The sequence below is a fragment of the Microtus pennsylvanicus genome, chromosome 2, assembly GCF_037038515.1.
Source record: "Microtus pennsylvanicus isolate mMicPen1 chromosome 2, mMicPen1.hap1, whole genome shotgun sequence".
Classification (NCBI taxonomy): Eukaryota; Metazoa; Chordata; class Mammalia; order Rodentia; family Cricetidae; genus Microtus; species Microtus pennsylvanicus.
The window spans coordinates 82,814,888-82,839,669 of record NC_134580.1 but is presented as its reverse complement, the minus strand read 5'-3'; the positions used below and the strand labels follow the sequence as shown (position 1 = coordinate 82,839,669).

At 34.7% G+C, this 24,782-nt stretch overlaps 4 protein-coding genes across 4 annotated transcripts; 2 read left to right on the top strand and 2 right to left on the bottom strand.

The window, feature by feature from the left end:
• Positions 1–5,247: 5,247 nt before the first annotated feature.
• Positions 5,248–6,189, top strand: LOC142844941 (olfactory receptor 4K13-like). The gene has a single exon (XM_075963717.1). The coding sequence runs from the start codon at positions 5,251–5,253 to the stop codon at positions 6,187–6,189; it is 939 nt and encodes a 312-aa protein (XP_075819832.1). The 5' UTR covers positions 5,248–5,250.
• Positions 6,190–12,589: 6,400 nt separating this feature from the next.
• Positions 12,590–13,531, top strand: LOC142844940 (olfactory receptor 4K3-like). The gene has a single exon (XM_075963716.1). It carries the CDS (start codon positions 12,593–12,595, stop codon positions 13,529–13,531), a length of 939 nt encoding a protein of 312 aa, XP_075819831.1. The 5' UTR covers positions 12,590–12,592.
• A 4,432-nt stretch (positions 13,532–17,963) lies between these two features.
• LOC142844276 (olfactory receptor 4F4-like) lies at positions 17,964–19,049 on the bottom strand. Its single transcript, XM_075962613.1, has one exon. The coding sequence runs from the start codon at positions 19,047–19,049 to the stop codon at positions 17,964–17,966; it is 1,086 nt and encodes a 361-aa protein (XP_075818728.1).
• A 4,562-nt stretch (positions 19,050–23,611) lies between these two features.
• LOC142844939 (olfactory receptor 4F4-like) lies at positions 23,612–24,550 on the bottom strand. The gene has a single exon (XM_075963715.1). The coding sequence runs from the start codon at positions 24,548–24,550 to the stop codon at positions 23,612–23,614; it is 939 nt and encodes a 312-aa protein (XP_075819830.1).
• Positions 24,551–24,782: the final 232 nt, after the last annotated feature.

Here is a 24,782-nt window from a genome sequence, read left to right as displayed (position 1 = left end):
GATGGAGGTGGGGGTTCCTTGGACTTCCCACAGGAGAGGGAACCCTGATTGCTTTTCAGGCTGAGGAGGGGAGGGGGGACTTAATTGGGGGAGGGGGAGGGAAATGGGAGGCGGTGGCGGGGAAGAGACAGAAATCTTTAATAAATAAATAAATTAAAAAAAATACCCATATGTAGAAAGTTTATTTAGGGTCAGCTGAATTTATTAAAACACAAAGTCAAGTGAAATTGTATAATTGTATAGAGAGGTTTCCTTCCTAATTTTTTTTATTTTTTTATTGAGAAAAGGAAAAAAAAAGTATCTGCCTCCTCTCAGCCTCCCATTTCCCTCCCCCTCCACCCATCCTTCTCCCCCTCCCCCAAACTCCTCTCCCCCTCCCTCTCCAGTTAATCCTTCCTAATTTTTAAAAATACAAGAATCATTTGTATTTCACTGAGATAATAGTCATTGCATCCAACTCATAACTGCTAATATCAGTTACAAAGCACACTGGACTTCATTAGTCAAAAGACCATGATCTGACACAGATTTGCCATACATTAGGAAATTATTTTTAGAGTATAGGGTTTTTTTTTTATTCTAGCTATAGCTCACATTTTTTGCAGATGGTCTCATAACTTCAAAAAATAACCATTTTGATTATATACATTCAGTAAGAGATGAGTTTCTCTTTAGTTCTTATTGTTGAAGTGAATAATTTGAAAGGTTGTTTAACATTACCAAAGCTGGTATAACATAAGGAGGCTTTATTTGTTTCTTGTTCTATTTCCACAAAAAATGGAATACATGGTATCACTCTTAACAGAGAAATACCTAAGGGATTTCTAAGATAATTGTTTCCATGGTACTCAATTTGGTCAGAAACACACAGGCAAATTAGACCCATGGGGCAAATTCAGAAAGTGAAGACAGGTCAAGCTGAGGGGAAGGTTATCTCCACATAACATGAATAACTTCATAAGCATACATCAGACGGGCAGAAAATATGAGCCAAAACAAAATTGTAAGTTTGAAAACTCATCAGTGTGACACCCTTCTGTAAGTTAATTCTTTAAATTTTCCAGTTATCTCTTTTAACCAATACCCACTTTGTTTTAGCTGAATAGTTTCTTTTACCTCTGCTGTCTTTAAAGTCCAGTTACTATGTTTTCTTTAAATCTTCTTTTCCAAGTATGCTCATGTCCACATCAGGAAATCATCATTCTTTATCTGATAACCAATAAGAGAAGTACAAATATTCCAATTAACTTAACCATGTAAAATATTTTAATCTAAAAAGTGAATATTAGATAACATAGCTTTCAGAGTAGAATGAGGAGTAGAAACAAAGAAAGTTAAGTGGTAATTTTGGAAATATGTTTAAAATAGCCTGCCAAATATTGTGTGCTAGAAGAAAAATTAGTCTTTTCCATTGATTAGCCACCTAAATTATTGTTAAATGTAGAGAAGTCTGTCCTGAAAGCCTGCAAAAACAAAAGTGGATTCAGCAAATTGAATTCATGTTTATTTGTGTATACACATCCATCGATCCAAACATATGTATATGCATGCATACAGCCAGATACATAGCAATAAGAATCAAGGAAAAAGAGGTTATTCACTTAAGGGGTAATGTGAGTACAGTATGTGGGAATAGTACGTGATAGTAGTTTGAGGAAGAAAAGAGAGGTAAAATGATGAAATTCTACTTCAATTCAAGATATATTTAAATAGTAAAATATACATACAAAGAAAACCAATTAATAAAGCAAAACAATAATATATCATAGAAACAATCAATCTGCTAACCAAGCAATCTGTTAGAAAACAGCAAAAAGCCACTGTTCAGTAACCAGTGTCTATCATATGGTATCTCTCATATTGTGTAATTATGACTAGAACTATAAAAATTTATAGAATTGTGAATACCGAGACTATTGTAAGGTTTAGCACTTTGATAGAAGACTGATCAATACAGAAAAAATGAAAAATAGAAGAAAATTATTAGCTTGCTTCTGAACATATAAAAAGAGTATTCAGTTTGCTCCCACTCATTAATTTTTTATATTTATTATAAATAAGTCAACATTAGATTTTCTAGAACTGCTATTGTGTTAGATTCAAGAATTACAGAGAACCTCTGACAGTTAGTGTATTTCATTAGGTCTTTGAAAATACTGATAGATCCTGACAACTGAAGGGTGAAATGGTTGTCATGTTTCTAAAAGCAATTTGCATGTTGAATATGCTTTTTCATTTTTATGTTTCATAGATACAAAATAGATATATACCTACTTAGAAAAAATGTAAGTAACAATTGTTTTAAAGAAAGATGATTTAAAAAATATATATATGAACACACATATATGCATGTGTCCTTTTACATATCTAAAATGTGTGAATATAAAAGGTATGTATATATAAACATGTTCAGATATGAATACATATGTGCATACATACAAATATGTTCACACACACATATATATATATGAACATGCATATCTTAAAAATAACTTAAAGAGTACAGATGAACATTAAAATTATTGGCCATTACTTTGTAAACAATATTGTTTCAAGACACACTATAAATATGATTTTAGGAAACAATTCTATCCCTGATACTAGAAAGGCTCAATAATTGCTGTGTTTATATTTTATTTTATATATTCATAATGTACTATTAAATTCTATGTGTAACATTCTTTAAGCTATTGTAATATTTGGTATCATTTTCCTGGCTTCTCAGTCATCACATGGAATCAAAACAGACTGAGCAGCATCATTAAAGCAGGTCTGTTAAAGCATGGTTGCTCCTATGTATCAAAAGTAGCTGTAAGATACTTTATTTTCACACAAGTATTATACATCTAAAATGCTAGAAGAGAATATTTAAACCGCATTACTTGATACTTGGTTCTACTTTGGAACAGAGGTCACAAAGGACAGACTGACACAAATGAATGCTCTCTCTTAGTAAAACCTTTTATCATGATTGTCATAACTGAGCTCAGAGATCCAATATCAATAGCCATACTATTGTGGATGGATAAAGCCCTGGAGTCCCCAATCCTATACAACGAACCACAGACAACTAAGAAATCCTGGGAGTGCAAGAAGGATACCCCAGAAAAGCACATCAATTGGCTCTCCAATACCAATGGTCAGTTCTGAAATTTTAGTTGCAAGTAACTTTATACAAACAGAATAGTTTGTATATATAAACAATGAAAAAAGAAAATGAATTTCTTTTCTACCCCTTTTATTAAACATAGATTTTCTTCTAATACAGTATAGTCTAAATACAGCTTCCCCTCCCTCTACTTCTCATAGTTCCTCTTCACCTCTTCTCTCATCTGGATCTACTTGCTTTAAGTCTCCCACTAGAAAACAACAGGTTTCTATGAAATAACAACAAGCCATCATGATATAAATACAGTAAGACAAAAGAAAAAACATCACATTAATAGTAAACAAAACAAATCAACAGAAAATTAAAAAATCCCCAAGATAAGGCACTGGTATCAGAGACCCACTCCTTTATATATTCAGGAGTCTCTTCAAAGTACTAAACCGAAAGCTATACTATGTGCGGAAAACATAGCATAGATCCATGTAGCCCGCATGCTTGTTGGTTCAAACGTGTTTTGTTTAGTTGATTTAGAGGGCTCTGTTCTCCTCTTGAATTTGAAAGTCAATGAGGAATAGTATATGGAAAAATTTTGAGGGAAGAAATAAATGTAGAAATGTTATAATTACATTATAATCTAAAAGCTAAAAAAATACATAAAACCCCCAAAAGTTCAGGTTGTCCTGAAACTTCTTGAGATGTGAAATAATAAAAAAAAATCAAGGAACACAAACTCTATGTTGTATAATCAGCATCTTTTCCTTAGATATTTTCTAAATATTTGTAAGGTGCATGTATTTACTTATCTGCAATCATGCTGCTGTAGCAGATGAATGTGTTACCTGATGTCTTCAGAACTTTCTGATTTTTCATCCTTACTCCACCCTTCTCAGTTGGCAGAAAACAGTTAAGTAAAATGCCATCAATTATTTCATTGTTCACGTGTTCTAGAAAAAAAAATAAAATAAGACCCATAAATTGAAAAACAACAAGAGAGTTACTGAAGGGAGCTGGAATTGGGCAATTATTGTCCACCATCTGGCCTGAGTTTGTCTATTAGATCAGTATAAGCAACTTGTTTGTGCTTTAAGGTGAATAAATGCTGCTCACTGGAAGTACAATGTCATACTCATCTAAAGCTGACAGCCAAAGGACTACTTTGCTTACATGTTTATGTAATTTATTCTGTTCTTTAAAAAAAAAGATGATCAGTAAGAAATATAATGAGGAAATATACTGATGATCAATTAGTGCAGATAATATATTATTCATGTGAGGCAAATAGAATTTTTCAAAATCTAACAGCTCTAAAGATTTTTATGTAGTTTAAAATTACTATTTTTTAACCACTAAGTCTGAAATAACTTTGACTTTTAGAGTTCAGGTCTGAATATGCTTTGCCATGCTCTTCACTCAATATATCTCTACAGGTATTTGTAGTGGTATTTTTTAATCAGTTAATTTAAGCAAATGTTGTAATATGTATTTGTACATGAACAATTGTAAACCTGGTTTGTATATTTCAATCTGATATCTGTGTATATCTAATATGGTGTTCTGTTCAATATGCTTCCTCGCTGGGGTTTTCCAACAATTTATATTATATGCTTAAGCTAAAATTTTAATTAACAATATCACAGAAAAAAATCTGCTGATATCCAATGAAATCATTATGCATGGTGCTGACAATGGCAGTGTACTGTTAGACCATTTTCACTGATATTCAGTCTAACTCTTGTCCAGTTTCCAAATTTATTACTTATTTTCTTTGTGGAATGTCATCAGTGCTAGTGAGAAATTTAGATATTTTAAAAAGAAGCCATACACTCATTATTTGGTTTCTCACATTGCTATCCTGCTTCCTCACTGCTCTCCTCTAGGGGAATTTCATGTTAGAGCAGGTGTATCACAGTCACAACTGATGCTTCTCTCCTTGAGTTGTTGCTCTCAGCACATTTGCACTTTATCTCAATTTGGGCAGCAGTGTCAATATATTTGACTTAGAATTCTCTTTACATTAATGCACTTATATTCCATTAAGTTTCAAAGTAAATGTAAACTCTACAAAAAAGTTATTTCACTCATATGATTATTTCATAATCTTTCTTTTATTGCAGGTCATTTCTTATGACACACTGGGTAAAATGGATCGAAGCAATCAGTCTGTGGTGTCAGAATTTATACTTTGGGGACTTGCACAGTCACAGAGTGTCCAGGCCTTACTTTTTGTGGTATTCTTGACACTTTTTCTCTTTATTGTTTTTGGAAATACTGTTATCATGGTCTTAATCACCACTGACCGCCATCTCCATTCTCCCATGTATTTCTTGTTGGCTAACCTGTCCTTTATTGACATGTGTCTTTCCTCAAACACCACTCCTAAGATGATATCAGACTTTCTCAGAGAAAACAAGACCATTTCCTTTTCAGGCTGCATGTCCCAGATTTTTTTTGCCCATTGCATTGCTGGAGGAGAGATGATCCTGTTAGTGGCAATGGCCTATGACCGCTATGTGGCCATCTGCAAGCCACTCCATTATTTTACCATTATGAACCTTAAAAGATGCTCTGGACTGGTGTTGGTTTCATGGACTACTGGTTTTATTCATGCCATGAGTCACCTGTTAGTGATAGTGGAGTTGCCTTTTTGTGGCCCCAAGGAAATAGATAGTTTTTTCTGTGACATGCCATTGGTGATCAAGCTAGCTTGCATGGATTCCCATGATCTGGATATTCTAATGAATGCTGACTGTGGGGTTGTAGCTATAGCCTGTTTCATTCTCTTGCTCATTTCCTACACATATATCATTATCACTATTCGTCAGAGCTCCAAAGCTGGTGCATCTAAGGCTCTGTCCACGTGCAGTGCCCACATCACAGTGGTGATGATCTTCTTTGTGCCTTGTCTTTTCATCTATGTATGTCCACTCAATATTATCTGGTTGGATAAATTTCTTGCTGTATTTTACTCTGTTTTTACACCTCTCCTCAACCCAACTATTTATACACTGAGAAATAAAGAGATGAAAAATGCTATGAAAAGGTTCATAAGCAACCACTTTGGTCCCAAAGAAAATCTCTAAACCCAGAATGTAAACTAATTACTTCAAATAATGAGAGTAACTGTATGAAATACACTGTAAATCAGCAAATAAAGGTCTGTATTAATTTCCCTATATTGATATAATTTAGCATGTTAAAGAGAAATGATAATTTACTGACCAACCATGAAAACATTGTGAATCTTTGCTCATGTTCTCCCTCCTTCTGCTCCTCATTTGGACCTTGGGAGCTCAGTCCAGTGCTCCAATGTGGGTCTCTGTCTCTATCTCCATCCATCACCAGATGAAGGTTCTATGGTGATATGCAAGATATTCATCAGTATGGCTATAGGATAGGGTCATTTCAGGTTCCCTCTCCTCAGTTGCCCAAGGAACTAGCTGGGGACATCTCCTTGGACACCTGTGAGTCCCTCTAGAGTCAAGTCTCTTGCCAATCCTAACATGGCTCCATTAATTAGGATATATTCTTCCCTGCTCCCATATCCATCCTTCCTTTATCCCAACCATCCCGTTCCCCCAAGGAAGTCACGACCGCGAGAGGTGCACCCACCCACTGTGACAGTGGGGCTGATCTATGGGGAGCTCACTAAGGCCAGCTGGACTGGGACTGAATAAGCATGGGATAAAACCGGACTCTCTGAACATGGCAGACAATGAGGGCTGATGAGAAGCCAAGGACAACGGCACTGGGTTTTGATCCTACTGCATGAACTGGCTTTGTGGGAGCCTAGCCTGTTTGGATGCTCACCTTCCTGGACCTGGATGTTGGGGGGAGGACCTTGGACTTTCCACAGGGCAGGGAATCCAGACTGCTCTTCATACTGGAGAGGGAGGGGGAATGAAGTGGGGGGAGGAGGAGAGGAGTGGGGGGAAGGGGAGAGGAGTGGGAGGACGGGGAGGGAAATGGGAGGCGGGGAGGAGGCAGAAATTTTTTTCAATAAAACAATAAATAAATTCTGCTATAGGAATTCCTACGGCCAGTAGCCTTTAAGTTACCAGCTCACTTTGGTGTGACCTCTATACTATAAATGCCAATGTAAACATGTGTCTGGCCTCTCTTCTGATTCCGTTGCTGTTCCCCGTTGGAGCAGAAGACTGAGATTTGTGAGTCTACCCCTAAATAAATAACCCTTGATTATATTAAAAAAATATTCAGTGTTGTCCTATCTGCAAAAGATGCTTATACAGCTACATTCCACATATGTATGTCCATTTTCACAACCAAAATAACATGGAACTTTGTATAGTAATCACTGATAATTATAATTTAGGCTTGCTGATTAAAAAAACACATAGCAATTTTACTTTGATATCAGTTGAACTTTTTGCAACTCCATCTCTTTATACAATTGAAATTGTAAAAAGAGGTATCCTTCCTAATTTTCTAAAATAAGTAAAAGTAATGTTTGTATTCCATTTAGGTAATAATCACCGCATCCAGCGCATAACTGCTAATATCACATAAAGTTACAGAATACACTGAACTTCATCAGTTACATGATCAAGAGTAACACAGATTTGACACAGATTTGCCATGCACTAGGGAATTATGTTCACAGTATAATTTTTGTTTATCTTTTGTTCTGTTCATATCTCACATTTTAAAGCAGATGGTCTCATAACTACAAAAATCTTAAACAATTTGATTATATACATTCAGTAAGTGATAAGGCAACAGAAAGTTTCTCTTTAGTATTTAAGCATAAAGTGAATAATTTTGAAAGTTATTTAATTTAATAATGGTGACATGACGTATACAATGTTTTACTTGTCTAATATTCTATTTCCACAGATTTGCAATCCTCAATATTACTCTCAACAGAGAAAACTCCAAGGGATTTCTATGATAATTATTTCCAGGGTCCTCATTTTGGTCAGAACACACAGAGGTAATATTCACCCATGAGGCAAACTCAGGAAGTGAATATATATTGAGCTGAGGGGACGTTTGTCTCTACACAACAAGATTAACTTCATAGGCACACATCAGACTGGCAGGAAATATGACCAAAAAGAAAATTGTGAATTTCATCAGTCATCAATGTGATATTCTTATGTAAGTTATTCTTTAAATATTTCTACTCATCTCCTTTTTACTGATGCTCACCTTGTTTTAGTTCCATATTTTCCTTTACTTCTGACATCTTTAGAGTTAATTAATGTTTCCTCTAAACATGCTATTCCATGTGAGCTCATAAACACATCAGGAAATTATCATTGTTTTCTGGTAACACATAAGAGAAGTATCCTGTTAAAGTCATACAAATATTTCATTTAACTTAACCAGAAAAAATATTTTTAGTCCAAACTGTGCAACATAGATAACATTCAGAATAGAATTGGTAGGAAAAATAAAACAAGTTAAGTGGTTATTTTGAAAATAATTTAAAAATATTCTGCCAACTATCATCTACTATAAGAAAAAAATCAGTCTCTTCAAAGGATGAGCTTCCTCATTTATTCTTAAATGTAGAGGGGTCAATCCTGAAGCCATATGCAACAAAAAAATTGGTTCAACAAATTCAATTTATGTTTATTTGTATATACACACATACATACATACATACATATATACATACATGAATACATACACCAAGATAGATAGCAATAAGAATCAAGGAAAAAGAGGCTACCCACTTAAGGGGCAGCATGTGGACAGTATGTGGGGATAGTATTTATTAGTAGTTTGAGGAAGAAAAGGGGTGGGTAAAATGATGAAATTCTACTTCAATTAAAAACATTTTAATAGTAAAGTCCACATACAAGCAAACAACAACAACAACAAGATCAAACAACACAAGATAGAAACAATCAATCTGCTAGCAAAGCAAGCTATTAGGAACCACCACCCTTCAGTCATCAGTGTCTGTCACATGGTGTCTCTTACATTGTGTAGTTATGACTACAACTATAAATATTTACAGAAATGTGAATACTGAGACTATTACAAAGTTTAACACTTTGACCGAAGGGTAATAAAATCAGAAAAAGATTGAAAAATACATCAGGTTTGCTTCTAGACCATAATAAGGTTATTCAATTAGTTTCTGTTTATTAATCTTTTATACTTATTACATGTAATCCAGCAACAGATTTTCTAGGAGAACTGTTACTAAGTTAGATGCAATAATTACAGAGATAATTTAATAGATTTGTGTATTTCATTAGGTATTTGAAATCCTGATAGATCCTAAACAAGAGAAGGGTGAATTGCATGTTATGTTACTGAAAAGCAGTTTGAATGTTGAATGTGTCCTTTCCATGTATGTGTTTCATAGATGTTGAATAGATATATCTCAACTTAATTGTAACCTTCAAGTATTTAAAAGATAGTTGATTTTATGTGTCTATATCAATAACAACACATAAATATGTGTGATTTTATGTATCTATAAATGTGTGGGTACATATAAAGTATATATGCACAAATATATAAATATACTCAGATAAAATACACAAGTAAAATATATATATTTGACATACATATCTTAAACACAATGTTTGGATGAATGATGAAGGCATTGGATTTTACAAACTAGGAAATATGATTTATTAAACAACTCGTGTATCATTATATTCTGTTAGTAGAAAGATTTAATAACCCCTGTGTGTATATTTTATACTATATATTTACAGCACAATATTAAATTGATTATATTTATGCTACTGTAATCTATGACATTTTTCCTAACTTCTAAATAATCACGTGGAAACAAAACAGTGCTAATAACATCATTAAAACATTTCTGTTAAAGCGTGGTTGTTCCTTTGTATAGAAAGTAGTTGTAAGATAATTTACATTCAAAGTGGCCTGATACAGTACTGTTCTAAATCTAAAATCCTAGAGGATACAACTTACAAGGTATTACTTTAGACTTGGTTTTATTTTGTAACAACTTTTCCAAAGAAAGTCTGACACAAATGCATGCTCTTTATAAGTAATTCCCTTTATGAGTGGCACAGTGCTGTTTTGATTGTCAAAATTAAACTCAAAACATCCAACACCAATAGATATACTAACAGTCAGTGTGGAAAGCTTAGAATTCCTCAATCTTATGCAAAGAACCACGGTCAACTAAGGAATTCTGGGAGTGAGAGAAGCATAACCCAGGGAAAATCACACCACTTGGTTATCCACACCAAATGGTCAGCCCTGGAAATGTATTTACAAGTACCATACTGTAGACAGAATAGTTTGAATGTATAAACATTGAGAAAACAGAGTTTCTTTTCTACACCCTTTTTTTAAATGTAGATTCTCTTCTCATACAATACATTCTGAATGCAGTTTTCTCCTCTACTTCTCACAACTTCTCTGTACCTCTTCTCTTATTGGGATCCCTTTAGGTCTCCCACTAGGAAAGAACAGGTTTCTAAGAGATAACGACAAAACATAATAAAACAAAATGTAATAAGATAAAACAAAAACTATCATATTAATGTTGGACAAGACAAACCAACTAAAAAATTAAAGAACTGCCGGGCGGTGGTGGCGCACGCCTTTAATCCCAGCACTCGGGAGGCAGAGGCAGGAGGAACTCTGTGAGTTCGAGGCCAGCCTGGTCTAAAAGAGCTAGTTCCAGGACAGGAACCAAGAGGCTACAGAGAAACCCAGTCTCGAAAATCAAAAAAAAAAAAAAAATTAAAGAACCCCAAGAGAAGGCACAGCAATCAGAGACACATTCATTTACACATTCAGGAGTCTCTTCAAAGTACTAAACCAAAAGTAATAGTACATATACAGAAGACCTTTAGGTACCATGCTTCTTGTTTCAGTCTTTCTAAGTTCATATGAGATTTGTTTAACTGATTTAGATGGCTTTGCTCTCATCATGAATTTGAAGGACAACAAGGAACAGTATATGGGGCAATTTAGACTGAGGAAATAAAGATAGAAATGTTGTAATTACATTAGGATCTTAAAAATTAAAAGAAATTAACACAAAATCAAAACAAAAAGTTCAGGCTGGCCTAAAACATTTAGACATGTGAAATAATAAATAAAATAAATGACGAAAAATTCTTTGTTGTTTAACCAGCGTATTTTCCTTAGATATTTGATAAATCTCTGTAAGCATGAGTGTTTACATATCTCCCATAATGCTCCTATAGTAGTTGGATGTGTTACCTGATGTCTTCAGAACGTTTTTGTTTTTCATCCTCACTCCACCTTTTTCAGTCCTCAGAAAACAAGAATGTAAAATAATTCTGATAGTGCCGTTAATTATTTCATTGTTCACCTGCTTCAGGATAAAATAAAATAAGACCAATGAGTTGAAAAGCATCAAGAGAGTTACTGAAGGGAGCAAAATAATGGGCAATGATTGTCCACCATCTGGCTGGATATTGTCCATTAGGTCAGTATAAGCGTTCCACTTGTGCTTTGAGGTAAGTTAGTTGTGCCCACTGAAAGAATAAGGTCACAGTCATCTAATGCTGACAGCTGAAGGACAATTTTGCTTATATGTTTACATAATATATTCTGTTCTCTAAAACAAAGATTTTCATTAGATAAGTGATATGAGAAAATATGCTGATGACAGATTTATGTGAGGAAACTAGAATTTTTCAAAATCTAAGGGTTCTCACAACTAGTTTATGCAATTTAAGATCAATATTTTTTTTACCAGTAAGACGGAACTAATTGTGATTTTAAGAGTTCAAGGTTGGAATATGTTTTGACATATTGTCGTTTGTTCAATACATCCCTATAGGTACTTGCAGTGGTATTTTGTTAATCAGTTTTATTGAATCAATAAATTCTGCTATATACTTTTGTGAATGATATCTGTGAAGCTGGTTTATATATTTCAGTCTGGTATCTGTGTATGCCTTATATGGCATTCTACTCTGTATGCTTCCTCACTGAAGTTTTCCTATCAGTTTTATTATAGTGTTAATCTAAAATTTCACCCCTCTATGTCACAGAAACAATTCTACTGTTGTCAAATGAAATAGTTGTACATGATTCCAAAAATGGTGGCATCCTAGGAGACCAGTTACACCGATTTCAATGGAACTCCCCATCAGCTTCCAAATACAATCTTCACTTTTTTTTCTAGTATGGAATGCCAGAACTGCTAGTGAAAAATTTAGACATTTAAAAAAATGACACACATTTTTAGGTTTTCACATTGCTGTCCTTCTTTCTCACTGCTCTCCTCCAGAGGAATTTCTGAATAGAGCAGGTGTGTAACAGTCACATATGATGCCTCTCTTCATGGGGTGTTCATGGCTCATAAGATCACTTTGGGTATCAGTGCCACTCATATTTGGCTTAGATTTGTCCTTACATTTATGCATCTCTATTCAGGGAAGTTTCAAAGTGAATGTCAAAGTCTACACAGGAAATAGAATTCATCATATGACTTGCTGATAATCTTTTTATTTTTTGTAGGTTACTTCTGTGTTCACAGTTAGCATAATGGATGGAGGCAATCAGACCTGGGTGTCAGAATTTATACTTTTTGGGCTTTCCCAGTCACAGAATGTCCAGGTTTTACTCTTCGTGATGTTCTTGATACTTTATCTCTTTATTGTGTCTGGAAATATTATCATCATTGTCTTAATTACCACTGACCACCATCTCCATTCTCCCATGTACTTCTTGTTGGCCAACCTGTCATTTGTTGATATGTGGCTTTCCTCAGTCACCACTCCTAAAATGGTATCAGACTTTCTCAGGGAAAACAAGACCATTTCCTTTGCAGGCTGCATGTCTCAAGTCTTCTTCGCTCATTGCATTGCTGCAGGAGAGATGGTGCTCTTGGTAGTAATGGCTTATGACCGGTATGTGGCCATCTGCAAACCACTCCACTACTTCACCATTATGAATCTGAGAAGATGCTCTGGACTAGTGCTGGTTTCCTGGACTACTGGCTTTATTCATGCCATGAGTCACCTGGTAGTGATTGTGGAGCTGCCTTTTTGTGGCCCCAAGGAAATAGATAGCTTTTTTTGTGACATGCCATTGGTGATCAAACTAGCATGCATGGATTCCCATGATCTGGATATTCTGATGAATGCTGACTGTGGGGTTGTGGCTGTAACCTGCTTTACTCTGTTGCTCATTTCCTACACATATATTCTTATCGCTGTTCATCAGAGTTCTAAATCTGGTGCATCTAAGGCTCTGTCCACATGCAGTGCCCACATCACAGTAGTGATGATATTTTTTGTCCCCTGCATTTTCATTTATGTGTGGCCACTCAATATCATCTGGTTGGACAAATTTCTTGCTGTATTTTACTCTGTTTTCACACCTCTTCTAAACCCAGCTATTTATACACTGAGAAACAAAGAGATGAAAAATGCCATGATAAGATTCATAAGCAACTATCTTGACCCTAAGGAAAATTCCTAATATCTAGATATGTAAACTGATTTTTTCAAATAAAATGAGACTAACTGAATGAAATAGATTTGCAATCAGGAAATAAAATTTTGTAATAATTTCTCTATAGACATATAATTTAATATGTTAAAGAGAATATGACATTTTTACAGACCAACAATGAAAATATTGTGTATTCTTCATTTTAAATGTAAAAAATGTAAAAAATGCTCTTTGTATACAAGAATGTCATACAGCAATTCTTCTGTGTCTCTAATAAAGTTTACCTTGACATTAATTGAACAAACTCATATGTTTATCTTTGTGTATATCATCTTTGTATATTTTATATGAGTACAATTCTGTACAACATCACATGCCCCAAACTGTTCAATTTCTTTGCCAATTATTGATAGTCATTACCTTTGCTTTATATCAGTTCACTAATGTAGTGGGAAGAAAAACTGAAGCAAAGTAGAAACAAAAGTTATTGCTTCACAAAATTGCAGTGAACTATACTTTCCTAATTTTAAATCACACGAAAATAGCCTAATAATAAAGCACAGCAATAAATTATAATGAGATTTCTAAATTATCCCAATCTGAGACTAAAATTTCTTCCTTCAACTATTATTTACTATTGTATAATACACTAAAATATAATTTCCATGAGTACTGTGCCCATAAATTGCCTGATTAACTATTAAAACTGTTGTACTTATTTCAATGATCAACACACTTGGGACATTTTAAAGCTTTTTTGTTAAGTACTCCTACAAGTCTATTGGTCAGCACACCTGCAGATGTCTCTTAATCATTCCAAAACTGCTTATAAATGAAGGGGCTTTAGGTGGTCCCAGTATGGCAAACATGGCTCTGGCTGGTGTTGTCCTCTCCAATTCCTTCTGCCTTTCTAAAAACCATTAGAGCCGGGTGGTGGTGATGCACGCCTTTATTCCCAGCACTCGGGAGGCAGAGGCAGGCGGATCTCAGGGAGTTCTAGGCCAGCATGGTCTACAAGAGCTAGTTCTGGGACAGGCACCAAAGCTACAAAGAAACCCTGTCTCGAAAAACCAAAATAAAATAAAATATATGGGAAGTAGACAAAATTGCCGGGGAGAAAATTGAGATCTTGGGGGTGGGGTGGGATGGGGTAAGGGGAGATGGGGAGAGAAAAGGGAGAAGGGGAGGATGGGGGGAACTTGGGGAAAAAGGATGATTGGGATAAAGGAAGGTTGGATAGGGGAGCACGGAACCACAATTCTTAGTTAAGGGAGCCACCTTAGGGTTGGCAAGAGACTTGAACCTAGAGTGGCTCCCAGGAGCCCAAGGCGATGTCCCCAGTTAGTTCCTTGGGCAGCTGAGGATAGGGAACCTGAAATGACCCTATCCTATAGCAATACTGACGAATATCTTGCATATCATCATAGAACCTTCATCTGGCGATGGATGGAGATAGAGACAGAGACCCACACTGGAGTACTGGACTGAGCTCCCAAGGTCCCAATGAGGAGGAGAAGGAGGGAGAACATGAGCAAAGAAGTCGGGACCACGAGGGGTGCACCCACCCACTGAGACCGTGGGGCTGATCTATTGGGAGCTCACCAAGGCCAGCTGGACTGTGACTGAAAAAGCATGGGATAAAACCGGACTCTCTGAACATGGCGAACAATGAGGGCTGATGAGAAGCCAAGGACAATGGCACTGGGTTTTGATCCTACTTCATGTTCTGGTTTGTGGGAGCCTAGCCAGTTTGGATGTTCACCTTCCTAGATATGGACGGAGAGGGGAGGACCTAGGACTTACCACAGGGCAGGGAACCCTGACTGCTCTTTGGATTGGAGAGAGAGGTGGAGAGGAGTGGGGGGGGGGGGATAAAGGTGGGAGGAGGGGGAGAAGGGTGGGAGGAGGGGTTGGGAAATGGGAGGCTGGGAGGAGGCGCAAACTTGTTTTTTTTTTCCTTTTCTCAATAAAAAATATTTTAAAAAATAATAAAATAAATAAAAACCATTAGACTACATTTCTAAAGTTAGCCTTTGTGGTTTATTCTTTTATTTGTTCACTCCCTCTTACTGATGTTGATAAACAAGGTCCAGCTACCAAAGTATTTAACTCCAACAATGAAAAGCCCCCTTTGGTTGCCCTAATTAACATGTACAATTAAAATTAAATATTTCATCCTGACAGGAGGTTTCCCCTTTTCACTTTACAAACTACCATTTTCCTATAGCCTTGCCTGTTTCCTTTCCTTTCAGAGCTCCTCCTTTGTCCCTAAGGACAAATCTCTTCCTCCTGCCCCCTCTTATCCCCTGCCCTTTGTATGTCTGGGGCAAATAAATATCTGTGTTGAGAACTTGATCTCTAAATTTCTTGTGCTAATACTGGCCCCTTTAACAAGGCTCAGCAGACAATGAGAATGTTGAAATAGAAGACTAACTTCATGTCCTTGGTCCAGCAATCTCTGGGTTATTTCCTGAAACTCGATGCCAAGATTTTTCTTTTAGAAGCTTCTTTGTGCCTGGATTTTCAGCATTAGATTCCATTAAGACTTTCTTCCATGAGAGAAAATGTTATATATAATATGCTTCCACCCTTTTCTTAAAATTGATTTTTATTGAGCTCTACGTTTTTCTCTGCTCCCCTTCCCCATTCATCCACCCCCGCAAGTCCCCATGCTCAAAATTTACTTATGAGATCTTGTCTTTTTCTACTTTCCATATAGATTAGATCTATGTAAGTCTCTCTTAGTGTCCTCATTGTTGTCTAATCTCTCTGAAATTGTGATTTGTAGGTTGATTTTCTTTGCTTTATGCTTAAAAACAACCTATGAATGAGTACATGAGATAATTTTCTTTCTGTGTCTGGGATACCTTACTCAAAATAATGTTTTCTAACTCCATCCATTTTCCTAAAAAATTCAAGATGTCATTATTTTTTTCTGCTGTGTAGTACTACATTGTGTAAATGCACTACATTTTCCTTATCCATTCTTCGGCCAAGGGACATTAAGGTTGTTTCCAGGTTCTGGCTATGACAAACAATGCTGCTGTTACCATAGTTGAACACATATCCTTGTGGCACGATTGAACATCCTTTGGATATATTCCTAAAAGTCGTATTACTGGGTCTTGAGGAAGGTTGTTTCCTAATTTTCAGAGAAATCGCCACATCCAAAGGGGCTGTACCAGCTTGCATTCCTACCAGCAATGCAGAAGTGATCCCTTTTCCCCACAACCTATGAAGCATAAGTTGTCATCAGTGTTTTTGAAACTGGCTATTCCTACAAGTGCAAGATGGAATCACAGAATTGTTTTGATTTGCATTTCTCTGATGACTAAGGATGTTTAACATTTCCTTGTCTTTCAGCCATTTTAGATTCCCCTCTTGAGAGTTCTCTGTTTAGGTCTGTACCTCATTTTTTTTATTGGATTATGTGTTCTTTTAATGACCAAGTTCTTGAGTTTTTCCTTTATTAATAGCTCCTTTATTTTACTACCATTGATTAGAATTTTCTTATACTTTAATATCTGTTTGGATATTTCATCCTAGTTTTTTATTTGATCAGGCATCATTTTAACCCTTTTATACATAAATTTCCATTTTTATTCACTGCTTTATATTATAATTTATTCAATTAAGTCGCTTGTTGCTCACAGTTTGTGATGTTCAACTTTAGTCTGTTTTCATGAAAACCATGGGAAAGATAAAAGTTGGTAGAATAACTGCTATTTTAAAAAAATATAGTCTCCTTTATTTCTGTTTTGAAATTTAATATCCCTCACTATGATAGCAGAGTATCTGCACATTAGTAAGCACACAAATATACACATTTGCACCTAAATGAACACATTCCAATTTCATCTATAATGTTCCAAAGGAACATGTACTAAGATTGAAGTAAGTCATCATCCCGAAACAAGTTGTGAAATATCAAAGAGTGAAAACACTTGACAACATTAACATAGACAATTAGCATTGCTATTATAATATTATCTAATATTCACTTAGTGATGATTTTTTGTCATACATTTATATTGTCAAATCATAGTTGGTTAGCAGGCAGATATATCCTTTATGAACCTTTGACGTTGGCATATAAACACTTATGTCTGTACACACTGTCTTTGTAAGATGGATTGCAATAATTTTTTAGTATGTTTTTATAGAAAAGGAGCCAAATAAATAAATAAATTATTTTTATTATGTCAAACACTAAATATCCAGATCTTCTCAGTTGTGCAGAAATATTAATATAACAATACCTTTAATTTTTCAGAAAATTAATGAATAGTATTTCAAATTAGTGTTATTAATTTGGAAACAATATAAAAATAAAAGTTATAATCATATAGAATAAATTGGGCAGTATGAAAACTTTCTTTATCAATTACTAAATAAGGTAAAAATGAATATTAAAATTGTCATAAGATTTGATGAATAATTTAATAAATTTTTTATTTCATTATCCCAATCTCATAACTACAGAAGATCTAAGGCTTTCCCAAAAATTTAAATTCCATTGTCTCAGACGTCTCATAGCTGTTTTCATCTCTGTGTTCCTCAATGTGTATATAATGGGGTTCAAGAGAGGAGTGACCACAGAATAAAACACGGCAAGAAATTTATCTAATGACCTAATGGGAAAGGGCCAGGCATAAATGAAGACACAAGGTCCAAAAAACAAAAGAACAACTGTGATGTGAGCAGTCAGTGTGGACAAAGCCTTAGATGATCTATCAGAAGGGCGGCGCTGGATGGTCATTAGAATGACAGTGTAGGAGATGATTAGAAGAACAAAAGAACACACAGTGAGTATACCACTGTTGGCAATGACCATGATGTCCAACCTATATGTGTCTGCACAGGCAAGTTTGACTACTCTTGGAAGGTCACAATAGAAGCTGTCAACCTTATTGGGACCACAAAAGGGTAAGTTCACTGCAAAGGCCAACTGACTCACTGAGTGTAGGAAGCCGATTCCCCATGCAGAAACCATAATGCCAATACACACGTTGTTACACATAATTGTAGTGTAGTGTAGAGGCTTACAGATTGCTACATATCTGTCAAAGCCCATGGCTATGAGGGTCACCATCTCACTTCCCCCAAAGAAGTGAAGGAGAAATATCTGTGCAAGGCAGCCCTTGAGAGAAATGACCTTACGTTTGCAGAAAAAGTCAGCAATCATCTTGGGAGCTGTCACAGAAGACAGAGACAGATCTATGAATGAGAGGTTGGCCAACAGGAAGTACATAGGAGAGTGGAGATGGGAATCAGAAGTCACGGTGATGACAATAAGAAGGTTGCCAAACACAATTCCTACATAGAAAACAAAAAAGAATGCAAACAGAAAGATCTGAAGTTCTTGAGAATCAGAGAGTCCAATTAAAATGAATTCAGTCACCACAGAGTGATTTGTTTCCCTTGTTGACTCATTCCAGAAGAGAGTCTCTGCACTTGCCTTGGAGAAGACAATGGAAAGGATATCAGTGTTGTTATGTGCAAATTCTACCCTCAGCTCACCCATTAATGACCTGCTATTAGCCATTGTATAAAAGCTCCCAGACTAAAAATCACAACTCATAAATTTTGCTATCGTGCATCCTGGTTCTTTTCTGCAGGTTAGCCAAGCTCTCATGTCCGATGGTTCTAGACTCCATCCTCAAGCAATGCTGCTCTCTGTGCTGCTCTCTCTGTACTCCCATCCTAGACTCACTTCTCTTCCTCAGAAAGTCAGAACACTATTTTGTACAGAATATTCCTTACCTTATTTGGTGTTAAAGTACTGAGGGGAAAAAAGTTACCATTATCTGTTATAGCAGACATTTTTAGCATAAAAGACAAAGATAAATATTGATGAGTAACACCCATCTATTCTTGTAGGATAAAATGAAATTTTACAAAAATAAAGGCTGAAAATAGGATTAAAATAAGGAATAATGTAAAAATGAGAAGATGAATGATTCCTATCAGGGAATTTTAAGGTAACTTTAGAAAACTTCAGTAAGGTTGTTTGTTTTTTTTTTTTTTTTTTGAGAAACAGTGTAAAAGAGTTTAATGGAAGATTAATTTGGAAATAGATTCTGAATTAGTAAATGTGATTATTTTTTGTCATGAACATGGAACATTGTGAAAAAATAATTTAATTTGTTCACTTTGGCCTTGATGGGATTTTAAGACGCAGAGATTGGAAGCAAATTTAAGAACCTGTTTGAAGCCAACAGTAGGTAATAACTACAAGTTGTGGTTCTGTGGGCAGAAAAGGGGAAACATTCAAGAGGACTCATATGTAGCTCTTTTATTTCTTGAGAAGAGTGTTCATAAGCTGTCAGTCTGTGCAGTTGGATGTGTAGTGAATGACCTTGAACTTTGTGACCAATTTGGATAAACAATGCTGGGAGGATGGGGTATAACTATAAAAAACTGTTTCCTAGCACAATACACGAGGCATGTACCTAATAACTTATTGCTTTTACTAGAATAGTAAAAATATTAATAGGAGACAAGAGATTAAAATTGTTTTAAGATGCTTTAAGTATTTTTATTTGAGTAATCAGGAATAATGTAATATGTTTAACTTTGATAATAATTATAATGAACACATGGAGACAATATGTAACATTCCAATTACCTTTAAGAATATGACTGTATAAAAAGAACCAATGGAAAGTGGACATTGCCTGAATATGTAATTTACTTGGTATCCAGTTAGGGAGTAAACAACGACAGTTTTACATGGTATTAAGGAAACCTTTAATTGTTTCCTGGAGAGAAAGAAATATTGTTTGAAGTAATTTTATAGTGAATGAAGTAGCAGAAAAATATACAAAGGGCCAACGATGGCACATGCCTTTATCCTAGCACATTAGAGGCAGAAACAAGTGGATCTTTGAGTTCAAGGGCAGAGGGAGTTCCAGGATGTCCAAGTGTACAGAGTGAGTTCCAGGACATCCAGGACAACACAAAGAAACTCTGTCTCAAAAAAAAACTAAAACAAAGAAGTAAAGGAATAATTTTCTGACTAGGAAACAGACTTGACAATAAGTAACAAAATTACAAAGATGCAAACTACAAAGATGGACATTGATGTATACTGTCTTTTAAAAGATAAAGGCATATAGAGTCACATTTGCCAAATTTCACAGAGAAATGATGTTATTTCTTATGAGGATTTATTATATCACAACACAGTGTGCTTAAAATTTGTGGTTATATTTCCATTTTCCAAGTCTCTTTCTTACCCTGTGTAGTTAAGCACCAAATTGCTGTTTACAATGTTCTATGCATTCTTACTGGTTCAATTTTTCCAGACATAAGGATAGATCTAATCATAAAATAATACATGAAATTTCTTTTAGTTCATGTCTTCTTATTGCAATAAAAATATAATCATACCAGCACTGACAGTACTCTAGGATAGAATTCTTATTGTAAAATGCATTATGGTATGGCTAATTCATTAAAACCTTTTGTGAATAAGAGTATGCAAATTGAAGATGTTGTGAGTGTTATTTGCTTCAAAGTATTGATACATTTTTTCCACTGATAGAGAATAAAACATTCCAGATCATAGTTCTATGAAAAATGTTCCATGAATGAAGATGGTTCAAGGGTTCTCATGTGTACAAAAACAAATTACCATAGTAGAAAATAAGAAGTTAACAATGCTATTTTTCAGAAAGAAAAGAATTCTGTGGTTCATTATTGTTCACATCTTCAGAATTATGCTTCTAAGGGGAGAATAATAAAAGAATAATAAAGTAGAATTTACATCTAGAGTCTTTTTACTAGCACAATCTCCTCAAAGTTCTTTTGAGAATCTAAAAAGGACTCAAAAAGTTTAGAAGAATGTAATGATTCTTTTATTCATTGAAAAAGTTTTGGCTCGTATACACTACTTTAACTATATTAACCAAGGGCTGAATGTGATTAAACAGAAATTCTTTTTAGCATATTTACTTTGAATTCAATCATTAAAATATTGTACTTTTCATAACCATCTTTTATCTTGATTTTTTTAAAAAGGAAAATATCTCTGCACTCAAAGGGATAAGAAGCAGAGCTTTGGGTTTAAGCACAGATCTACTTCTTGATTCTGGATATAATTAGAAAAATTTTTAGGCTTTCATTTTTTTTAACTTTCAAAATGGTATTATACAATCAATATTTCAGAATTTACACAATTGTAACAATATAGTTTGCAGGTTCTATATGAAAATATGTCCATAACTAGGTTTCCCTCAGATTACTTCTCCTTCTCCTGCTCCTCCTCCTCCCCTTCCTCCTCTTTCTCGTCCTCCTCCTCCTACTACTAAATAATAATAGTAAAGACATAGAACAAGAAAATACTATACTTTTGGAAAGAAGAGCTGCATAGAACCACTGCACAAGGAAGAAAAAACATGTTAGCTTAGTAAAATTAGGTGTAGGAGCCAATAATTGTTGCCACTAAAATATTGATACTGAGGTTTGTCCTTTTCAATATTATTAATGTTAATTCAAGTATATATGACAGCCTTACATAATTTTCTGTTTTGGTTTTTGAAGAAGGAACATAACTGAGTCTTGAATAATTAAATGATTCTACTGATAGATGCATCTAGCTATTAATAAAATTCTAAACTGTAGTTGCTTCTACTGATGAATTTCAATTTTGGCATTTTACTTACCTCTTTCACAATTAAAGAATTCAACATCAATTTTAAGACAAAAAATAGTATAGAGTCCCTGTCATACATACTTTCAAATCATTAACATTTCTGGGAGATTGGCTTTTATGTGAATTGTCCTTCTGAGCAAACTGCTTTGCTAATGAAGTAACCAGAAGCCCATGAAGGGTGCAGAAATAGCCTGAAGTTGTCTCGAGATTCTGACTTTTATAGTATCACAGGTTTTCCCTTGGCCCCTGGAGGGAACATGAACTCTTCCTGAATTAAAGAACATTGCCACAATTTCTTGGATCTCACTCAATCTAAGTGTAATTAAAAAAACAGCAAACAAACAAAAATGACAAAACAAAGTAATATTACAAAATTAAAATGTAGACAGATTAACAGGCAGTGAACGATATTTCAATTCTATAAAGAGGGTCAAGTTTTAAACATTGGTGGCTAGTAAGCGGAGAACATATCAAAAAATTTCTTGACTAATATTAAACACCTCAATTCTTATTTATCAATTTATTTTTTCAGATGTAATTGCCATGAAGATATTAAAGTGAGCTGAGATAAACAATCATGCTCCTGAAATTGTATCTGATAAATAAAATCAAGACTTCTCTGAAATTGTACTTTTGCTCACCAATTGTCCCAGGTTTTGTCTGAAGGAGCAGACTCATCTTCATGAGCATAGGCAGCTTGGGAACTGACACAGTAAGTCAAGTTTTGTGATATCGGTGGTATAGCTTTAGATAATAATTCTCCTGAAATACTTTAAATTGTACATCACTTTTTACAACAGTCATTAAATTCATTGAGAAAGACTACCAGGGAAACAAAGTTATGTTATTAATAAAAGCAATATGCATAAGTATTGCATTATTCAAAGTACTACAACCAGCCTAAAAGGACATTGTACACTATCACAGAAAACCAGGAAAAATAGAGCACATAAATTTTAATAGTGTAGAGTTTCCTACCTCTCTGTCTTAAAGTACATATTAGAATACTTTCCTATCATTTTTCATAACTGATGGTTTACATAAACCCACATTTTATCCATTGGATGCACCTAATTTCCACAAGAAATATATATTAATAGCTAGTGTTTTTATTTTCATAAAAACACTGATAAAGTTATATTGCACACAAGTATGTACATTTATACAAACACAATAAAATAAAGGTTTGTGGAAAAATTGTTGATTACTTAAATAAAATGCAGATGCTTAAATGCAATACAAAACTTAATAAAATAATTGGAAAATAAGGGTAATACTTTTGCATTGTAATCAGAAGAATGCATTGTAACTTCATTTGAATGAAATCAATTGATAGGTACACTCCCTGAATTTCTAAAAAAATAATAAAAATGTTTTTATTCTATAGATTTAGTAGTCATGGATTTCTTGACAATGCATGGTATTGTTCTATGTTTTATTAACAAAATTTACTATGTAATTTCCATAGAACTTAAAACCTGTCTACTCAGTCTTCTGATAGCCAACTTCATATCTTTATTCCTTAAAGTATAGATAGCAGGATTTAAGACAGGAGTGATAACAAAGTCAACAATAGCGAAGAAATTATCCAGGGACTGAGTTGGGAAAGGCCACACATAGAGAAACATGCATGGAATAAAAAATAAAACCACAACTGTGATGTGAGCTGATAAGGTGAAAAATGCTTTGGATAAATCAGTTGAAGAATGTTGCCGGACAGTGACCAGGATAAAAATGTAGGACACAATCAGGAAAAAGAAGGTACACATAGATATGAAACCACTGTTGGCAGTGACCACAAATTCTAGTTTGTAAGTGTTTATGCACGCAAGTTTAATGACCCTTGGAAAATCACAATAAAAGCTTCCTATGTCATAGGGTCCACAGAAAGGTAAATCTATGACAAAAATAAACTGAGAAATGGCGTGAATCATGCCTATGGACCAAGCAGCTATTACCAAAATCACACACATTCTATGGTTCATAATCATGAGATAGTGAAGAGGCTTACAGATGGCTGTATACCTGTCATATGCCATGGCTATGAGCAGGACCATCTCCACTCCACCCATCACATGGATGAAGAACATTTGTATCATGCAACTGTGGAAGGAAATGACTTTACAACCAGTAAAAAGATCAGATATCATCCTCGGAACTGTAGTAGATGAAAGGCCCAAGTCGATGAGTGATAGGTTGGCCAGTAGAATATACATGGGGAAGTGTAAACTGGAGTCAAAAATCACTGTCAACACAATGAAAAGGTTTCCAAAAATGATTCCAACATAAAATAAGGAGAAGAAGAAGCAAAGAAAAACCTCCATTTCAAAGGATTGTGCAAGTCCCAGCAAAACAAATTCATGTATAATAGAAGTATTTACTTGACCCATTGGATCAGAAAGTAAGGAAGACACTGGAAAATCCTGAAATACAAGATGAATTAAATTTAGAAGCATCAAAAGTAGATTAAATATAAGTAATTTTAAATCAGTAACCATACCAGAAATGAAGCTCAAGAGTAGAACATTTGCTTATCAAAGGGTTTATACTAAGAACAAGTAATTTTTAGTGGGTAGACTATTTATAGAATATTTGGAAATCAGGGTGCAAGAGATGTATTAA

What these genes read in the sequence shown, in the direction of transcription:
- LOC142844941 (XM_075963717.1), top strand. Translation starts at nt 5,251, where the DNA reads ATGGATCGAAGCAATCAGTCTGTGGTGTCAGAATTTATACTTTGGGGA.
- LOC142844940 (XM_075963716.1), top strand. Translation starts at nt 12,593, where the DNA reads ATGGATGGAGGCAATCAGACCTGGGTGTCAGAATTTATACTTTTTGGG.
- LOC142844276 (XM_075962613.1), bottom strand. Translation starts at nt 19,049, where the DNA reads ATGGCTAATAGCAGGTCATTAATGGGTGAGCTGAGGGTAGAATTTGCA.
- LOC142844939 (XM_075963715.1), bottom strand. Translation starts at nt 24,550, where the DNA reads ATGGGTCAAGTAAATACTTCTATTATACATGAATTTGTTTTGCTGGGA.